The following is a 21434-nucleotide window of genomic DNA, read 5'->3' on the forward strand; positions in this document are numbered from 1 at the left end:
AACCCTGGAATCTGCGGATCTGCGGGCGAGAGATGCGAGAAGCTTTTAAGGCTAATTTTAAGTGTTGGCACGGAAATGATGATGGCCAGCGCGGTAGAGGAGAGTAGTTTGTGTGCGAGGAAGCTGTCCGTGAAAAGTTCGCGCGTTCAGATCGGGCGAGTGTTTTTTTTTTATTCGCACACACACCCGGGAGAAAGGGATCGATTTTTGTTCGACACGGTAGTGTGTAGTGGCCACCATAAACTATCTTCGGCATCGAATCTACATCTTAATTATATTAATAAAAATTACCCGCCTTGCGGATGAAAATTGATCACGGGCGAGCAAATCGATCCTCGGCGCTGGAGAAGATCGGAAAAGATCGTTACCCTTTCTCACCCCTCTTGGAGGCTTTCGTGGACTTTGAAGGAGAGTTTTTCTACATTTCTTCGATTTCTTCTCCACAAAACCTTTTGTATTGATGTGCTTTTGGATTGAAACTTTCGGACTCGGTGAGCCTGTCTGACCTCAGTCGGTCAGTTCTTGGGATCAGTTCCTTGGTAGAGCTATTGGGGCGTGTGAAGGTTGCAGGTGCCATCGTGATCGTTTTTTTTTTTTGGTTTTGCCATCCCAACATTCAAAGAAGAGCATTTTTTCGAGAGTGAAACCGTAGATTTATACGCCATTGAATTTAATATCCGCAAGAGCTACATGCAAGGTTCCTCTTCATTTAAAACAAACCGCAAATGCTCACACTTTTAGAGCCAAATCTTGATCTCGCGAAATAAATCCTTCCTTCCCTACCGCACGACAACATCGGCCCCAAAACACCCCACGCACACGTACGCGCATTTCCGTTTGGATAATTTATCAAAAACAAAGCACATTAAACACATACAGGCCAAGCGAAACAATTTGTTTCGATGCTCTCACCCTCGGTTTAATCGTTCACAAGCGGCAGGCGGCACCCAAATGGGGGGAGCAGGCTCAAAGGAAAAAGGGCGAAAAATGATAGCGATAAACTCTGGACCGGACCACCGACGACTGGCTGGCTGGCCTTTCCCTTTGCTGGCAGACAACACCACCCCTTCCCACCGTCCCCTTTCTCGGCCACGTGTGCGTGTAATCGGATCACGAACCACGGAATGGAAATTAATTGGACAATTTCTTTTCGCGAACCGCTGCACACCGGAATCAGAGTCGGGAGAGGCCGGTCATGTAAAAGCATGTCGTTGGCACGTACAAGCACATGTTTAGCTACTCGATTTGATATTTATTACCCGCCTGTCTGTGTGTGTGTGTGCATGGTCATAACGCAATGTTCCGTTTCCTTCCCTTTTTCCTCCTTTTGCTTTCTCCCTCTTTTTACGGTGAGTTTTGTTTTGCTTTTGAGTGCCGCCGTGCCAGGTTGACTCGCGACTCGCGGTTATCAAACAAACATTATGAAGCAAAAAAAACTGCATCCACGGAAATATTATGGTGTCGGTTTGTTTTCGCGGGTCTGTATGGCAACGAGCAACGAGAAGTAGAAGGAGTAACAAAAAAGGGGGGCACTAGAGCTATCTGGAGTGTGCTAATTTCAATACGGTCACACCGCGTAGTGCCGTTTGGAGGATAAATAAATGGAACGATACGGTGCAATTTGAGTGCAACATGTGTAACCGTGTGCTGAATATTTATAGGTTCATATTTGACGCACTGTTTTATTGGGGCTACGCAACAGGAAACTACTAATAGGCAAGGGATATGAAGGGCATTTCTCTTCATAGGCGTGAATGTTGCGATAAGAGCAACTGTTTTTCAATCAATTTGAAGTTGGTTGTAATTTGTATAGCTACATACACTTACAGATTCTTACAGATTAGTTTATTACTTCAAGATAAACGTTTTGTGATGCTAGGCTATAATTGTAATATTAATCGATAACAAGAAGTATTTATTTATTATTTGCTTATCATTTTCTGTAATTATGATATCATCTATCACGCTTTGATATTGATAATTTAATCTGTAACAGTTTGTATGATTGGGGATTCATTTTAGATTATTTTATATAGAGGAATGAATGATATAAAGAATCATATTTAATATTCCACAATCAAATCAGGAACATTTTCACCAAGAGTTCTATCAATAACCTCAATGCGGTTTGAAATCCGGTTCGAAGGACCAAAATGTGTAAAATGTCGTGCATGTGGAAGGATTACTTAAGATGTTTTTAGAAGCTATGAGTAACCGTGTACACGATTGATATACATTTGTATAGTTCATCTTCTGCTCTATCGTGTGTGGTCTAATCTTTCTATTCTTAAGGATAAATAATTCCATAAATGCATTCCATAACGCACAATATAGAATTCAAATAACAATAGTCCGATTTCTCTCTTTCATTCTCGCAGGACCTAAGCTGGTGTGACGGCTGGCCACTGGCCGTCGCGGGAGCCCTGGTGCTCCACCTGGGGGCTCTTGATGAATCGCTGGTCCGGTCGCAGGATACGTACCTTTGCATTCGACCCGAGCCGGACACGAGCAAACCCGAGCTCTATGCAGTTTGGCGTGGCACAAGCCCACCCTCAGCAGCAGGAGCAGCCCCAGCCTCGTCTACCGTTGCGTGTAGCAGCGCAACCACCCAACCACACCCATCGATCGTGTACCGTCGGTTGGATCCGATCCGCGATCCGGTCACCCCTCTAGCTGTGGAGATGCTGACGGAAGATCTGCCCGCCCTGCTGCAAAACCTCCTGGTCGGCATCGAGCGGGCGATCAGCCGCGTCCCGCTGGAGGACCTTTCCTTTCCCACGCCGGACGGAGGGCTTACGGTGCCTGCTAGCGTCACCACCGCCACTACTGCCCCGTCCGATCCCGATGGCGACGAGAACGGGGAGCTGCTGAATGAAGCGGGCCGCCCGGCAGCCAACAACAGCACGCCCGGCACACCCAAGCTCGGCCTGCTGAAGCGTCGCGAACTGATCACCAAAAACAACAAGCTGCTAATCAACAGCAAGTACACGCAGCTGAAGCGACAGCCGCTGGCGGCGACCGTCGTTTCCGGTGCGAACCTGTCAACGGCCGGCAGCCACCAGCACCGGCCGGGGGCGATCGGCGGCAATCAAAACGGCCACGGCGGCACCGGTGGAAAAAGTGAAAATGCGCCACAAATCGGCAGCAATCAGTGTAATGACGGCCTAAGCGTAACCATCTGTGACACCGGCGGCGTTGAGGGTGGCGGAGGGCTGGCAGGAGATAATCAGCAATCAACAGCTGCGGACGCTAGTGCCTCAGCAGCAGCAATAACAGCATCGGCAGGGATGCCACTATTCTGTCTGGGAGGTTCCTTTCCACACATCGACAGCGACGAGGAGAGCAGCGACGAGCAGAAGAAGTGTGACCCAGGTAAGTCCGGCGGATGCGGTTATGCAATCTGACACTGTGTGCTGTCATGATTTTTCCATGCGAAATTGTGACACAACGATTAAAATCCACTTTGAATGGGAGAAAACGATTTATTTAAATAACCTAATTTCAGGAAAATGTTTTGATAAATCACTCATTGATTAAAGCTGAATTTCTATTCAATGTTTAATCGTAATAGTTCGGCCTAGTATTTTTTAAAATCTTGTTTAATGATAGAACCTAAAGTAGCCACACAAACATTATCGCAATCTATCCCACGGGTGTCAATAATACTTTCTTCGCGCCTCGTTTTATCAACAACAAGCACTTTGTTTCGCTTAAACGCCTTACCGCCACGTTGATTACGTGCCAATGACGCAGCCGCTTTTCCTGTTGACCTAGAATCCGAAGCGATTGTGTAACGGGAAGCCTGCCTGTTTTGTCGGCAAGCGTCAAGCCAATTGTGCCGATACAGGGATGCCGGTTCACAGGTCCAGGAAGAAGCAGGGAGGATGATTATTAGAAACATTTCTCTCATGCACCGTGTACACCGACCGTGTACGTTTAAGGAGGCGGTTAACATCAACAAAAGCTTGCCATGTTTTAGTATGGCCGACAAAGCGTGGCTTAGTACGCTTATTAATTGCTCGGACCGGTTAACAACGGTCCCGGCTCGACCACTCTAACAGATCGCTTACTCCAGAAGAGCTGAAACAGGCCGCGGAACGATCGCACTATTCCCTTCTAATGAAATGCGGCCGCCCGTCTCCTGGTCGTTGAAAGCACACCGTGCAATTGCACCCAAACGATAGAATTAAACGACCGATCAGACGAGGAACGGTGCGAGCGAAATCGATTTTTGATTGTGCATTCGAGATCGAGAAGGATATATTGGGGGAAATTAAATGAGGAACGTGTTTAGTGTGGGGTCATTTCCATGCTCTGGAGTCTTATATGACCCCCATTCCTATGTAAGCTTGTATGAAACTTCAATGCTATTCTGTTACCTCCGGTCCATAGGAAATCGATAATAAAGCTATAAAATAGCTCCAGTGTTTCAATTACGATCGGACCAACTATATACAAGCTACATCTCTATCACTTAAAACATCGCTCCAAATCGATTTACAACCATTTCGCTCACAGACAAATGGGAGTAGCTCAGTGCGGCTATAAACACTGCAAACCAAATGCGCACTGCATCTCATCCAACTCCTCCGAGCAAGATAATGATGACAAATGCGCTAAACACGCGGTGACAGCAGTTTTGCGTGCGGCAAACGCATAACAAGTTTGTCTAGACGCACTTGGCAAAACCGTGTCGCAATTAGCATACGGACCGACGACATTAAGACCCTGTCTTTTCCACTCGTTTCACTTCGTCTCCTCGGTTGCGTTTTCCGTTGCCGTCGCAATGAGTAGTACAACACGTGTTGAGTGTGTCAACTCCTCCTTTTTTTTGTGTGACCGAAGAGAGGTGACATAATGACCGTCATTTAAACTAAACTACTTAAATGCAACCAGCAGAGAAGGTATGGGGCCCGGGCTGCCTTGCAATTGTCAACGCATTCGTGGCAAATTGTGGAATTATTAAATGCCTTTCCTGTAATGCCCTTAAATGGAATGTCTTTCAGGCGCAAGTAATAGTGCCGCAGAAACCATACCCCTTTGGAGCTTAAATGCACCAGTAATAAGATTTGGTCTCTTTTGGTCTGCTTCCAATTTTAAACGCACACAGGAAATGAGTGCACTCCTTGAGCAAATGTACCCCCTTGCTTTGCTATTTACCTTGTGTTGAAAGGGATTTTATTTTTGTTATCTCCTTTTTTTAAACATGATCGTTCAGGAAGCGGATCTTTCCCTTCTGGTCTGGTCGAATCGCTTCAGCTAATTTTAATGGGTCGCACCACATTAAACCGAAACGCACGAACCCGCACGAATCACAAGACGGAACCGATTGAATCAAATCAGTGCACACCGTGCACTCTAGTCTTTGGGGCTGTGACTTTATCTTTTCACTTTCCGATTGTACAGAGCGTATGTGTAAACCTATTCCCGGGGTTTCGCTTTTTTTCTGCGCCCAAACAATCTGATAATAACGTGCAAATCCCAGTCCAGTCGCCCGCAAGTCACGATTGTGATGTACTCTCCGCGAGGACGGGAACGGACGGATTATAAATCGACATCGCGAACGAAAGGCGGACATTTGCTGCCGGAAGACGGCGGGTAATTAAATTACACCACACACTCTCCCACACACACACATACACACACAGACACACTGTGCGGTTGACTTTCAAAATACATCAAAAAGTACGGATCCGAGCTTGACAGATTGCAGGTTCTGTGCGTCCATGCGGAGTGGAGATGACATCTTGCGCTCTGTCAGGAAAGAGCAAACGACATCGTCTGATCGGAAAACCGCACCATCATCGATCATCGATCGACACGCAATCGTCCCTCGAGCATCTGCTGCTGCAGAGATCGTGCACCGATCGTAAACAACAGTGATCCGTTTCCCCGCCCCAACATCTGCTCCTCCACTGACGCAAAGGCGGAGGTGACTTACGGAAAATATAAACACATTCTTCAACCCGCGATCCCAACTCCCAACGAAAGCGAATCTCTTTTGTGTTGTGCAGCTATGCGATTGTGCAATAATATGGGCGATGCGCGCATTGCCCCGAGCGCGCATTGAACGAGCAAGAGTAACATATGGGTGTATGTTTCTTTTTGTTTGCCTCTTGTCGACAAACTGACAGAAATCTCATCCCGCTCGCAATGCGCATGGGTCAGTTGCATGCACCTTTCGGACACTATCGGGTTCGGACAAAGCGGCCGCGATGGATTTACATTTCCGCTGCGGCACGTCATCGCCCCACAGAAGCTGCGGGTGCGAAACATGGTCGACCACGTCACGGCGCCTGTGTGTGATTGTCAGGGGTGCCCTGCCAGCTTCTTGCGATGATTGATCGTGATGCTTTATTGGCACGGTGCTATTGACGAGTTGCGATGTGCTGTGCATTCGACGTTATGAATGGTTTGACGGGGTGGGATTGCGCTTGCGACGCGATGTGAAAATTGGCTACTTGCCTGTAAATGAGCCTCTTCGGAAGTGGAAGGCGTGGAGAAAGGGGAAAAGGTTGTTTGGAGGAGCTCTAGATTAAATTGGTGTCATTTGATGCCTTGGTGTTGATTAGTTATTTTGAAGCGATCTTTGAGTGTCTCTAGGCAATTGGAATAAAATCCTATTTCAGTTTCACAAAAATTGACAAATTGGTAGCTATTATTTTGTATTAATCCAGCCCATCATAACTTACTGTTTTTAATAGAGCACAGGAATAGATCAAATTCCCAGAATTTCAACTTCAAGATCGAGTCATTTCAACTCGAAGTCTCGGACTCCAAGACTCAGACCAAGACTCCAAAACTCAGACCCAGATTCCAAGACTCAGGCCCAAAGTTTTCAGAATTTGAACCCCATTTGAGATTTTCGAATATCTATTTTAGGTTCTTGTCAAATAACAGAAAAAGATTCATTATTAGTATAACAATTTCTTCTAGTATAAAGCTTTTTCATGTCTGTTCTCATGCACCACTCTCAAAGTCATCTATATGCCAAATATGATAGACAGACATGCTCATTTCTGTGCCTTACCGTCTTCAATGTTGATAATTTCACAACAAAAAACTGAATATCATGACGTTTGGTTCATCTTGTATCCCAAAGAAACAATGGGAAAAAGTGGAATCAGATTGCTTGCATTGGAAGGCCCTCGCATACACTCTTCAGGCCTCTTCCATAGCATTTCTTTTATCGCTATGTCAATTAATAGAAACTCAAGAGAAACCAACCCATTACTTCTCTGCTAATCATGTTCAGCCCTATCAAATATTAATTAACCACGAATTGCTTCCCAAGGCCGGCAGAGAGCAAATACTTTCGTTTGAAAATTACTTAAGCTTCAAAAATATTTACCAAAACCTCCCGTACTCTCTGCCTCAACTCAACTCCACACACAGCTAGCGGGGCAAAGGTTCATCAATGTCACTCATAAATCACCGACCGACTGACCCACATACACGTGTGGCATCTTTTCCCCTTGCAAGGCGGACAAATTTTGAACCCGCTGCCACAACAAAACAAGAAATCATCGTTCCTCCGACGAGCACAAATGAAAGCCGAACCTCCTCCCAAAAGAATGGTGTAAATTGGGCTTTTCTTTTCCCGGGTCATACCACCACTCGGCGGTATCGAGGTGTTTGAGCTGGGAGGTTTTGAAGGGCCACCCAAGGTTCCAAAAATGCACACACGCACGCACACACACATACTCACTGAGGGCATACACTGGGGCTGGGCATTGGCCGTGGCCTCCAAATTATCCCTCTCGACCCTACTGCGTCAAAACACGCCTTATTTACATATCACAAACACAGTGGAGGCTTGAAATGCCGCCCCATTAATGAATGGTACGGTAATCTATCCCGACATCGACGAAATATCGTTGGGGTGGTGCTGGTGGTGGAGCAAAAAAGATGATCGGACGGATCGGAGAGGGACAGAGAGCCACAGCCTCACGGTCACCTGCTGTGCAGCGGCTGTGCTTAAGACACCACGCCGGCGATCTTTTACGAGGCATATTTGGAGACATTGTGCGTGGAGACCGTCTTCAAACCCGGCTCGTACCGTACTCGCCTGTCCAAGCCGCACAACAGGTTCCGACGTGTGACCCTTGCCAGTGGGTCAGTGGTACGATCCGCAATCATTTCACGTCCAAAATCGCATCATCCCTTCGGGATATGAATACTTCTCAGCTCCCCAGTCTGATGAGCGCTCGCTAGAAGGCGTTCGTCGCTTATCAAAGAGGAGGTCACAGATTCGCCCCGCAGGATGCACGCTCTCCACGTAACAATTTCGTAACTGTACGATCTTCTTGTGGGTCAGTTTTGCCACATCACATCCTGCAGGGTCAGGTACAGGGGACGATCACCGTTGGGTCGTGATGGGCCCCAAGGTACGTCCAGGAAAACGGGATCAAATAAGCGAATCGTGTCCCATTTCGCAACCCATTTCTTCCTGCCGTCTGTTTGCACTCCACACAGAAGAACGATCTTGTCCACACGTTCTTTGAGAGCAAACGCTCTGCTTTGTCCGCTTTCCCATACCAGCTCAGAGGTGTTACATTGAAGCTGCACACCGGCCCGAGCGTAAGAGTATCCAGTGGATGCTTTCGCTTGCGGGAAGTTATCGGTGGCACGACTCGCATTGGAAGAGTAATAGGAGATCCAGAGGTTGATACACGATTTTTGCGTAATTTTCTTATCTGGGTTAAGTCAATGGAGATAGCGGATAAGAAGGCCAGTTGGTCGGCGCTCGGGGCCGGAAGTAAGGGTGCGATGCAAAGTAGCTTTGTTGTTGCCTGCGTTGAACGTTGTGAAAGGTGTTGAAGGGTTGTTGGGCGTGGGAGAGAACAGCAAGAAAGTCTGGTTTGTTACCTTGGTGTTGATGGTGAGGGGGAGAAGTTTATTGCCAATAGCAAGGTTTATTTATTTTCCGGCCTGCTACCGACGCATCGTTTGCCAATTTGGTGTGTAAACAGTTTTATTAGGTGGAAGTGGGTTGAAATTAGTCTGCATTGTTATCGTTTCTTTGTTTTTTGAGACGCTATGATCAGCTCACGTGCAGCCATAAATTACACATTAGGGTCTAGGGTCTAGGGTCTTAGTAAGCATTATTTGTAGGTCGTTTTGTGAGGTATGGTAACTTCATGTCTCTTTAACAAAAATTTGTTGCAAGATATTTAGAAATATCTTCTAATATTAGACCTTCGTTAGGATCTTAGACAAAAAATTTTGAATATTTTAAATTACGACGGTTCAATACGACAAAATACTTTATTGAAACGTGTACAAATTGATTAAAATCTGTAGAAATTCTGAACTCTGAATTTTACTTTGCCTAAAACAATGCTTCCCCTCTTTGCACTTTTTCACTGTTTTTCCCAACCCAAATAAGCAGGACATCACTAAACGTCTCATTCCATCTCGTTCACTACCATTTCAGCACCTCATCTGCCACCACCGCACGAGATCGTTGCGCCGCGTTCGATCCGCGAGCTACCGGAGAAACTTTTGACGTCAGGAATTTCAATACCAGGTACGTGTGCACGTGACCCCGCTTCCTGTCCACAACCAACAGACACGCGTGTCCCCATCCGTTTTGATTTCCCACATCGATTGTCACATGATCCCACCACAAACTTCCTCAATCCTACGCAGGGAGGACCTGAAAGAAGCATGTTGGGGCACAGTGAAAAACACTTTTCCTTTCCATCCGAACCGTGTACGATCGACGACCAAATTGCGCTCGCCCTGCGGTTTGCGGACGAGCCTTCGCACAGATCGGATGGGATGGGATCCGTGTTCCGTTCGGCGAGCGGGTGAAAAGCAGCCAAACCGAAAACGGATCGTGCGTGCGTGTGCCGACCAAGACGGAGGAACCTTGTCTGTCGTTTTTATTTGCCAACGGGGTACGTTCGGTCGAAGACGCGACGACTTCCTGAACCCTACCTGCCTGTGTGTGTGTTTGTGCGGGGAGCGCGGTCAATCAGACAGATGGCAACAGATTGTCATCCATCGATAGGGTCGACTATTATTGGCCTTTGAGCTTCCGTCGCTCTTGTCGTTGTCCGGGCGTCTCCGGATCAGACACACACACACGAACGATCCACTGTCAATCGGTGGCTGAACTGTGGCTTGAAACCGAGGATTATCGGAGTGATGTCCGGGTGAAATATGAGGCCGACGACTCCCTGGAACTCCCGATACGGTAGAGTCTAGGGACTAGAGTCTCACGCGCTCGCAAAGAAAGGGGAAAGTCTCAGTGAAAAAGGCTAGACGTCACACACCGCTGTTGCTGTCGATATAAATTAGCGGTTTGACATATCCTAACCTTGGGACTAATATTTCAAACAAACGGCCGACAGCGTGAAGCTCGGGCGTGATCCGGGCTGGACTGTTTCTGTGCGCGATCGATTCGAGTTAATTTTTTTTCCATTACTTTGCTACGCTTTCTGGTGGAAGGGAGCTGCGACTAATGCATTTGCACGTGCTCTCGTTATTGGTTATTTCGAAGATGCGAAGAATGAACTGCACTGAGAATAGGTTGAGTTTGCTTCGATGATAAAGAAAGTAGCAATAGAAATCAAGTGTGGATACTCCTTCATGGCTTATTTGGAACACAAATTAGACATTTAAAAAAGTAGGACCACACATTCCTTCCATCAACAATTTCTACTATTCTTTTATCATTTACGGTATACACTATTCCCCAGAATATGTTGAAGTTCCTACATAAATCAAATTAAATTGAAATCATCCTATTTGTAAAGAGATGTTGATGAAAGTATTCTATGATTTCATCAAATTAGGTTTTGCCAAATTGAGTCATTGAAGTAATTAAATTAATCAACCATTTCTTTTGCCTTTCTAGTCTCAGCATATCAGAATGAATAATGTAATATACTCCTTAAAAGACCAACCTGTTTCGTACAATCATCCAACACTGTAATTTGTTTTTCCTTGGGACATAAGTCACCGACGTGTGGTCTCCTTTGCGGCGACGCCCGTACTAATTACTTTCTCTCATCGAAATCAAACCCAAACAAGAAAGTGTCACACCCGACAAACACACTCACGGCAGTGCCTCTCATGGCTATCTGAGGTATCGATCAGCCCTTAAGAAGGAGAGGCGCTTCGTTCGTGTGCTGCATTGCACCGGAGATTAGATCGAACACATGTAACCCGGCGGTCGATAACGATCTCCGAACATCAATCATCTCGCTGCGCATCATAACCACCGAGCTCGGCCATCCCGTTGGCTGGCAACCTATTGACCAGACACACTTACACACACGGAGAAAGAAGATACACGGTGCCCTTTTTGGTCAAAAAGCTTCGATCGCCACACAACAACAACGGCAACAGCAAACAACACAAAAGCCGGTTTTCGTGTTCAATAGCTGGTAGAAACAAATGACAACAACTCCTAAAATCTATATCTGTGCGGGGTCCAAGGAAGGGAGGACCGGCGGACCCGCAGCGAGCGGACGACATGCAACATGAACATAAAACATACGTCGCACGCCCCAGCATAACCGTTGGCTGCGCCGGGAATGGCGCATACAGCCAGTGTGTGTGCTGCCACATAATTCCTTACCGTGCGGTCCACGGGCGCAGGGAATATCTTCGATTTGGATCCACAAGCCGGGGAGAAACAAGCATAACCATGGTGCACACATACGGCAGCCCTGGCATGCATCCCTGCCTGGCTGCCTGGCTTCCCCTTTTCGGGCGAAGAAAAGAAGCCCAACTGGCGGTGGCCGGTGGCGCTTTCCGCGCATGCTGCGGCGACGGCGGAAACAAATGACTGATATTTATGCTGCGCCGCTTAGTGCTATTGTTGGTCTTTGGCCCTTTTTTCCGTAGTCGAAGTCCTCTGCTCCTCCATCTCTTCCCGTTGCTTTCAAAGGTGATGTCCGCGAGAGTGAGAGACAAGTAGCCCCGGAACACTTGGCTCCCCTCACAAATCCACCTCCGGTGGTTCGCCCACCGAAAAGGGGTTCGTGTCTTGTTCGTACGCCGCAGTAGTTTCTAGCGATCTTGTCTAGCTTCCAGTGTTGAGCGTGTATACCAGCTGTACTATTGCTACGCTAAGCTCGAGGGTCGAGGGGAGATTGGAAGGAGTAGGTTGGTAGTTTTCTGTGCCTGGATGCGGCTACCTTTGTGCCATTACACTAATCGCCATTGGATGCCATCAGATCCAATGATCATATTTATACATTTTCCATCCATCATATCCGTTGCAACTGGTGGCGCGCGTGTGTGTGTGTGTGCAGTTTGTTGCATATACGCCTGTTGCACAATCGAAAAACGACGTCCTGCGTCCGTTAATCCCTCGCTGAAGGCCGTTTATGAATCATTGTTTCGCTGGAGCAGAAGCATAATTAATGCCTTCCAATTTGGGCGCATTTGTTGTATATTGATGTACTGCTGCTAGTCGATCGTATCAATTGATTGATATTTGATAATCTGTGTATGTGTTATGTTTGTAATACGTCACCATATCGTTTGAAATCATCTTTTCAAATGGCAAAAAGGAGGCACAATTGGGGCCTTAACGTAACAGAAAACTTGTCTAGTCAGGGTTTACCAAGGATATGTGTTTTAAATTAATTTCTTGCATAAATGGTAGCCAAATTTTTTTTCATGTTACGGTTTTTGTCGTATTTTATATAATTTAATATTGTTATAAAGTTTTTTTTTTCTTCGTATTGCCGTGTAACGTATCACATAATATGCTATATTGCTCTTAATTTATTTTACTATTTCCACATAACATGTTACGATTCTTCTTATGTTTTGCTACTTTCTTGAAATCCACACGAAGTACATTTTAATTTTAAATTTATTTAATTATTTTCATTCATTTATTACTTTCATTTAGTTTGTTTTAGTGTAGCTAGATTGTGTTTAATTTTTGAACTATTTTTTATATAAATTATGTCCGTTCCGTTAATTATTCTACTTACATAGTTTTTCAGGGGTTCTTAGAGCTGTGGGACACTTTCTTCAACTCTTTCCTGTGGGAAGTGACTCTACAGCATCCTTTTTGGACTGGTTATTTGGAAATTCTTATTAGATTTATTCAAAAAACGTACTGAAGTCATATTCCCCTTATATCAAGTTAATTTCCCACAGAAAAGACTCAATGCCCTTAGGAATTCTGAAAATCCTTATATTTCACATTAAAACAATATCTTTTCAATGCGAAATAAGGGATTTGCAGTTTTCAACAGTGTATTTTAAATTTCGAGTTTATTAGAAAATACGAGATATCGTGAGATGAAAACATTTGTAAAACTATAGCTTCAAAAAGAATCATCTATCATTTAACATTCACCAAACTTTCTTAATTCTTATTAATCTCATTCAAACTCTCAAAATTACTCAAATAAAAAAAAAAACAGTTCCTTTTGCCCCTATTTTCAAGGTTTTGGGTCATAAAGAATGAACGAGTCAAAAAATCAGCCCCTTATGTGCAACAAATGTGTGCAATATGTTGACACCAACCGCATTGTTGTCCAGAGTTCCAGCTGAACAAGCCTCATTAGCTAATACTTCGTGTGTGCCACGATGCATGCACATGATTGACTGACACCGTACACGCTTTTACCACTCGCGAAACACACATCAAACACACCCAGAACTTTGCAGAACGACAATCAACAACAGCAACACAGCGCAAATGGTGCTGCTAAGAATTAAACACGATCCACCGATTCGCTGCAATTCTTGTTCTGGCCGCATGTTCCTGGCCGCTGCCGCTCAAGAACGAAGCCCTTCCCATATTCTCAGAGCGCCCCCCGTTCTAGAACATGACATGTGTTTTACCGTGCGAGAATACGTGACGAATGCGCGCTGCACACACATCGCACAACCCGGGTGTGATCGAATTTTAATATCTCCCCTCCCGTTTTTGCAGTGTGTGTACGTATGTTTTGGGTTCATATTTATGCAACCGACCTAGTTACGATCTCTCGTTCACTGTCGATCCAGGAGCACCAACCGAGCGCATATTTACATTCCCGGGGGCGCGCGCGCGCGCTCGTTTTCTAGCTAGGATCGGCGGTGAAGCATAAATTCGTTAGCAAAAACTGTCAGGGGTCGGGTTGAATGTGCGGCTCCGATCGCCCCACAAAAAGCAGAAAACCCAATAGCACACAACATATGTGTGTTGAGCAGTTTGTCGGAATGCGGTACCGAACGGTATCCTTCCCATTCGTTTGCATTTTGGCTTCACTTGTGCGAAACCGGAACGCGAAATTGAAGCGCTTGTGTGCGGCGAGTTTTATAAATAAACATCTCAACGTGAGCGGGAAACAAAAGCCGCCAACCCAGCCAATTCCAAGGTCAGCTTGGGGCAAGAAAAGGAGGCTGCGAAGGTTTTGGTTGGAACTAAAGTTTTTGCTGATTCGAAGCAATTTGTCACATTATGCATGATCGTTTCGGGACGCTGATCGTGCGACGGTGAAGTGCAGGGTGAGATTGTTGCTATTCAATCTTCCAATTGGTGTAGCGAATGGCAATTCGTTACAGGGAAGTGTGCAAGCCATTTCGTGGCTTTCTCGCAAGCCCCAGAGAACAACGTACACGTTACTCGAGAAAATCGTACATTCAATCATCGCATCATGTATGCTTTCTTTCTAACGATTTGCCCGAAAGGTGGCTTGCCTTTGAAACGAATTCTGGAGGGCCACCTCCGCGATCAGCGTTATCGAAATTGATACATCTTTCAAAATTCCGCCTTTTACAAAAAAAAGCAAATTCCTCTGGTAAGGGTGGAAGGTTAAAGATTATCCCACACTAGGCGCAAAAGGTTATTTATCGCACGACCCAGGCAGCCAGGCGGGCAGCCAGCCCTGGTTGGAAGACAAATGCATCTCGTTAAGTGCATCATTCATCCGGTGGCTTCTCGGTAGCTCATATCAAGACAAAGGCACGAACCCGTGAGCTCACTGAAGCTCTGAAGCCCCCAAAGCAGAAGAGGAGCCGAAAGCCGGTATTTATGCATTAATGTAATCCGAGAGATTAAGCGTACAGAAAAGAGCCTTTCATCCGGAGGCGTTCGCACACGGGTGCAGTTTTTGCCAGACGTCGTCGTCGCCGTCGTCGTCGTCATCATGACATGAAGTGAAGCACACAGTGAATGGAGCGCTTACGCATTTACATTCAGTTTTACATGCATTTCGTGGGGTGGCTTTTGTGCCGTGCTTTTTGTGCAGGTAAGATGCAACACAAACCGGGAGCAGAGGACTCTGCTGCACTTATTTAACGATGTCTTCATCCGCCGGGTGCCGTGATTTTCTGCTCGTTAACGAAAATTTATTGCTATTTGTTGCGCGGCGCCCCCACAAAAACCGCAAGGACCTTGGGGCGAGATGACGGTGTCCTGACGCTCCCCACCGAACGGTTAACTAATGGAGCCGCGCAAATGCTCACACGCAATTAGCCGATCGTTTGGCGGCGAGGTGGAGCATTTTTCTTTCTGCAATGGTGGGTGGGTGTGTGTGTGTTGTCATCGAAGCGAAGGCCCTCAAAACGTGGATTGATTCATCGCTTGTACGTTTTCTCAAAAGCTCTCCCGACTGCCCTCGGGTAGAATGCTGTCACTTTTCCCGACATCATTACGCCCGACTTTCACCCTTCGCGTGGTGTAGAATTTCTTCGCACTCTCCCTCTCTCTATCTCTCACCCGCCGCCGGGAATTGTCTAATTTGTCCTGCGGGCGATCGGGCACATGCTTCCTTTTATGACTGCATTTTACTTCTCCTTCCCTTCGCATCTCGCTCTTCGCTGTAGAGCTTCTTTAAGGAAAGGTGTCGGTGAACCTCCGGGCGGGCGGACGGGCATACTATTGAAAAATGAAAGTGTCAATCAGTGACGTGTGGACGGGGTGGGAGCGATGCTTTTTTTCGCCCGCTTTATCACCACCATTGGCGCTTCGTGTGATCGTCGGTGGCGTTGGGGCGTGCACCGTTTGCTGCACGGGTTTCTTTTAATGAGCCTCAAATGGGGTGGACCGTTTTGTTCGCGGCTGCCACCATCAATGGCAGCGGGCACACACGGACACGGAATGATGAATGGAAGCCCGCTGCAATGGGGCTATATGGGGTTATGAAATGCGAATGCATGTGAAGAATGGAAGTAGAAGGGTTGCGACACGACGTGCTCCTTTATATCCAGCTCCTTTCATACTTCTATAAGGAGTTTATGTTTTTCGAAATGTAAGGATTTCAATGAAAGCTAAAATTAGATTAGAAATGTACGCCATGGAAAGTAGGAGTTTAAGAACAAATAATTTAATTTCCAGGTCCATTTTGGGTACTTATTTCCCGACTTAAGACACAAGTCCTGGAACGTAGTCTACATACCTACCTAACTTCGGACGACTCCACTACAAATTCCTGTTTCAGTACTCTGTTCCTTAAGCTGGAATCTATCAGGCTAGAGATTATCAGGATATTCGACGTAACTGCAAGAGCGTATACTGATTCCTCCTCAGCTTTAAGGACCTCTTTAAAACCTTAGGATCTTGTCTCAGAACCTAACCTAATACCAGAAGCATTTTCAGAATTATCAGAAATCACATCTATTTCAATTTAAGTCATCCTTCTTCGGTATTTCTGAATTGAACATCTACTGTCTCCGACCTAGAGGGACATTTAAGACATAATTAGCACATTGATATAACAGAGTTTATAACGATGATGCCTTCTAGACAGATCAAACCGTTTTCATTTACAGAAATTGCTGATTTGATTAATCAAGAGATACTGATCATGAGATAAGAACTTCAGCCTCGATCGTTGAATATTGCTAGTATAATAGACAACATCTCATACAACTCTTTCATACAATTCTCAGACTCAAAAATTCAGACTCATCTCATACAAAGCCTGAAAGACTCACTCATTGAAGTCGATTCGAGACTTACAATCAATGCTAAAATGTTATTTTGATGTACTTAAAATATCCTAGAGAGCATAATACTAAAAAAATAACAGAGTACCCACCGTCTTGCAGCACTAATCGACGCTACACTTATCATCTTCACACATTTATCACGCTTTCCGATGTTCAATGACCACTCCACAGGCAACAAATCACCCCGAACACACACACACACGAACGCATACAAACCCTTCCCCCAGGTCTTTCTTTCATGCAACGCCATTGCCAAACTAAATGGCGCAAAGAATCGAACCGAAAGATCGAAAGTTTCCGATTGCAACTTGAAGTAAAACTGCCCCAATGCATGTTACACCCCCGTGGGTTGGCTGCTGGCCACTTATGTTTCTTTTTCACTTTCTGTGTGCGGCTTTGTTTTTTTTTTGCTGTACCATCCTCACGAAACGTATACAACCAATCTAGATAACATCCAATGTCAGAGGGTCAGAGCGAGCGGATCGGATCATTCTTTACGTTGCGGGACCTGCCAAAGAAAGGGCAGGACACACGCACATACACTCCGTCCGGTGAAGAAGACAGCCGCAAGATTTACGCACTTTCGCTCTCACTTTTCAACGGAAGATGCTATCGCGTTTACGCAATGAGTTCATCATCTCATCCCTTCGCTTCGCGGAGGAGGCAGAAGGATTCGATCTTCTTCTTGCGAAACGATTTTTTACGAACTCATTTTAAAATGCGCCTTAATATACTCTAAGAATTGGCTAAAAAAAACCAAACCTAAGCGACCTGTAAACGACTCCCGTGTTGCAGCCGGAAAAACACCGGAAACTCTTCGTCCCCCCCTGGCCGAGAGTCAAGACACACATTCCAGTCTCCGAAGCTGTGTGGAGTTATTTATTTTTGCCGCACTTACACACTTCTTCGACGATAAAATTAAATATAAATCACTTTCACGCGAATTTTGTACTGCCGACGCTGGCTGGCGCTGGTACATCGAGCGCTCGTAGTAGTTGTCGTAAATAACGTTGTGATGGTGGTGGTGCAGCGTCGAAGCCAATGTCGAAGCGAATAGGCGAGCAGGCGATTTCTATTGATTTATTTGCTTTATATTTCCCGAGCCGAAGGGACGGTGATTTCCACTGGTTGATTAAATGCAGGGACGGATTTCCTCGTCCAAGGCTCGGTGGAGACCGCTAGCAATGTTGTTACATTGTACCGCGGACTTTTTCCGCGAAGTATCGTGATCGCAGGTGTGCGTTTATTCGGAAGTGTTTGCTGGTTGGAATATTGGAGCACATGTTGTTGATGGGAGGATCTTTAAATGTCGAGTAGATGATCTTGTTCGTGTTGAGGGATTGCTCTAGCCTCGTGACTTAATATTAGACCTTGGAACATATCTCTTCTGTATTCTGAAACAACTGACGACTAATTTACTTCTCCTATTTCTACTACTTCCCCCCTTTAGGAACGCACGATCGCTCCGGTACGCCAATCATCTACATCGAGGTGGAGAAAACACTCGCATCGGGCCTGAACTGTTACGAAATTGCCACCGTGCTACTGTACTACAACACTCTGCCGATCCAAAGGTAAGCGCAGCAGATCCTGGAAGAGAGTAGCAGGATCATCCTGAACATGCGAAGAAGAGCATCCACTTTACCATACATATATACTAATTTGTGGCAAGATTTACGAGCTCAGCATCACTGGAACTTGTTGCACATGATGCAATGATGAAATACAGTGCAGTGCTCGTACCATTCTTTCGGTTAAAGTTTAAAATTGATTTCACTGATATCGTAAATCATGCAGTGCGCGTACTCTTGCGTGTTGTTGTGCTGTGGGGAGAGTGCACTTCTCATACCGTTACGCACAAGCAGAAGGGCAGGTAAAGATTACGCTGCAATACATAAATCATGGATGGCAAACTACACAAATGCCATAAGCTATGGGGGCTTGTACTGTATTGACAAGGTAAACGAGATTTTGAGTGAAGTCACCCGATATTTTCATGTAGCGCAAGTAATTATAACCTTCTCATCGGATGATCGAATAACATTATCGACATCTGCAGGTTGTTTCTGTTGTATCAGAGCCATGAAATATTGAGTGTTGTCAATAATTTTAGATCAATTCTGGCTTTAAAAAAATAGTTTTTGATGCTCCAATCCCTTGGAAATACTAATTTTAGGAGTTGATATTTGGGCATGAACCTTGGTTGCCATTTTTTTTTTTTTTTTTAGTTGTCAATGAGAATTGTTATATTATGCCTAAACAGTATTTACTTTTTGTTGACGTGATAAGTGGGATGTTTTGAGCAGTTCCTTGGTAACGTCGTCAACTCGCACGACTTAGCAACATGCTCGTCGTGTGTTCAAATCTCATACACCGTAGGAAGGACTTGACTAAATCTGCCTGCTTGTTGTGGCACTCAAAATGTCTCAAAAGCCTGTGTAACAAAAGGCATGATCGCCAATAAGAAGTGACTTGATAAATTTGACTAGTATATTATAATTTTGTGAAGTTGGAGTTTTTTTTTTTGTGTATAGACAAGTTGAGGTTATTTTGCCTCTTGAAATCAAAATATTAAATCTAAGCTTCGAATCTTCCTTCCTCAATTTCCTGCTCACTGTTACCTTATCACGTACATTTTCGGTAGACCGAATATTATGAATTGAATTTATATGAGAGTCCTTGATTAAGGTTAGGAGTTGCAGTTCGTATTCCTGAGCGTCCCAAGACAAGCCTAAGACTTCGATTATTCAAGAATATGATCAAGTCTTAAATTTAACACATTTTTAATAATAAATACCACCTATATTTACTAACTCACACATTACGTAGGACTATCCGTCTTTAGAATCAAATGTTTCGCTTTTTCAATATTGAAATATTCAACATATTTCCTGGGATCATCGATATTCTTCGGGCTACAATTAAAAAAAAGCAACATTGAAATATTTATCATTCAACTGAATTCTTTGAACAGCGTTGAATCATGAATTATTTATGTTTTTTTTCCTAAAAAATACAATTCACCAAATTCCTTGCCAAGCCTGACGCTCAGAATATACCCGCAAGCAATTGCTTCTCTCTTTACCTTCTTTGAAAATTCTCTCCGCTGGTTGTGAACCAAAACACGCCAAAATATAAATTCCTATGAAAGTTTGAAAGCACCATCACGATTTCTTTAAAAAAAACAACCGATGTACAAACACGGCCAGATACCGCAACGACGCATATAATTGAAACAAACAACCCTGCCCCGATCATTTATCACAATCGAACGTGGTAATTATGGACATTTTTCTTCGCATTGCTTTCCTTTCGCGTTCTAAAAATGAAATGAAAAAAAAATCCTCGCTCCCAGTCAAACACATGATCCTCCACTGCGCTCCGTCGTACTAACGCCAAGAATGTTCTTTCTCTTCTCCCCCGACAGACCCACCCATTACGCGCTTCACCTGCTGGTGAACGAAAGTGGGCAGCTTCACTTTCTCGACACGATCGAGAGCACGCTGCAACTGCTCGACGGCCATCTGAAGCTGTCCGCCGTCTTTGTCTCGGGCGGGTACGACGCCGGTGGTGTCGATCAGCAGCAACAGCAGCAGCACCATCCACCGAAGGAGTACCTCCGGCCGGGCAGCGTACGCGTCCGCTATCTGAACAACGAAACGGTGAAGAACTTTATCAGCACGGACAATCTGCCGATCCAGTGCTGCGGGTTCTACGTGCACGATCAGCGCGAGTGGGTCGACTTTTTCCAGCTGCTCGAGCAGCTCCAGCAGCAGTGCGTCGAGACGGGGCGCCGCCTGGTGGCCGTGCTGGGTGATTTGCGCGGTGTCGAGTCGCAGACGAACCCGAATCAGAACCAGCAGCAGCAACAGCAGCAGCAATCGCACCACCATAACCACCTCCAGAACGGTACAGCAACCACCCGCCGTCAGCTGCACTCGCAGCACCGGGCGCTCAGCCGGGCGCTGATGGACTCGGAGCTGCAGAGCCTGCGCCGCAAGGGCCCGAACACGATCCAGCGGCTGCAGGACAAGCTGACGGTGATCAACAATAGACAAACGCTTAAGCAAACCAAAAATTTAGTTAGAGCCCTTAGTGTAGATAGTAGCGTGCGCGGTAGCGTTAACGGAGGAGGCACCAACGGCACCGAAAGCACCACCAACGGCGTCGGTGGCGTCGAGCAGGACATTATTAATGGCCGGCTGGCGGAGGTGATTGCCATCTACGGGGAGGTGGATCGGGCGGTCCGCAAACTCGAGCAGCTGACCGAACAGCGCCGGGAGCGGCTGCGCGAGATGACCCGCCAGCGCGCCCTGGACGACGAAATCAATGAGGTGCGTATAAGGGAACGGGTACTTGTTTTTTTTGTTCCGCATACTCTTCTGACCTCGAAAAACCCCGTGCACCACACCCCGTGTTGTGGTGTGTGTGTGACTTTCTCCACTTCTTGGAGCTACAGAAAAAACGGAAGAAAACACTGATTTAATCGATTTATAAATTATACATTAGCTGCGTAT

At 45.7% G+C, this 21434-nt stretch overlaps 1 protein-coding gene across 7 annotated transcripts in view; it reads left to right on the plus strand.

The window, feature by feature from the left end:
* Positions 1 to 21434, plus strand: part of LOC120898133 — a 272101-nt gene that overhangs the window by 244903 nt on the left and 5764 nt on the right. For all 7 annotated transcript variants that reach the window (XM_040303561.1, XM_040303563.1, XM_040303562.1 and 4 more), the window contains 4 exons: positions 2379 to 3372; positions 9437 to 9529; positions 18368 to 18491; positions 20345 to 21251. In XM_040303561.1, the coding sequence (XP_040159495.1) occupies positions 2379 to 3372; positions 9437 to 9529; positions 18368 to 18491; positions 20345 to 21251 (2118 nt within the window). The remainder of the gene's footprint in view (positions 1 to 2378; positions 3373 to 9436; positions 9530 to 18367; positions 18492 to 20344; positions 21252 to 21434) is intronic.

Source organism: Anopheles arabiensis, chromosome 2 (assembly GCF_016920715.1).
Source record: "Anopheles arabiensis isolate DONGOLA chromosome 2, AaraD3, whole genome shotgun sequence".
Taxonomy (NCBI): Eukaryota; Metazoa; Arthropoda; class Insecta; order Diptera; family Culicidae; genus Anopheles; species Anopheles arabiensis.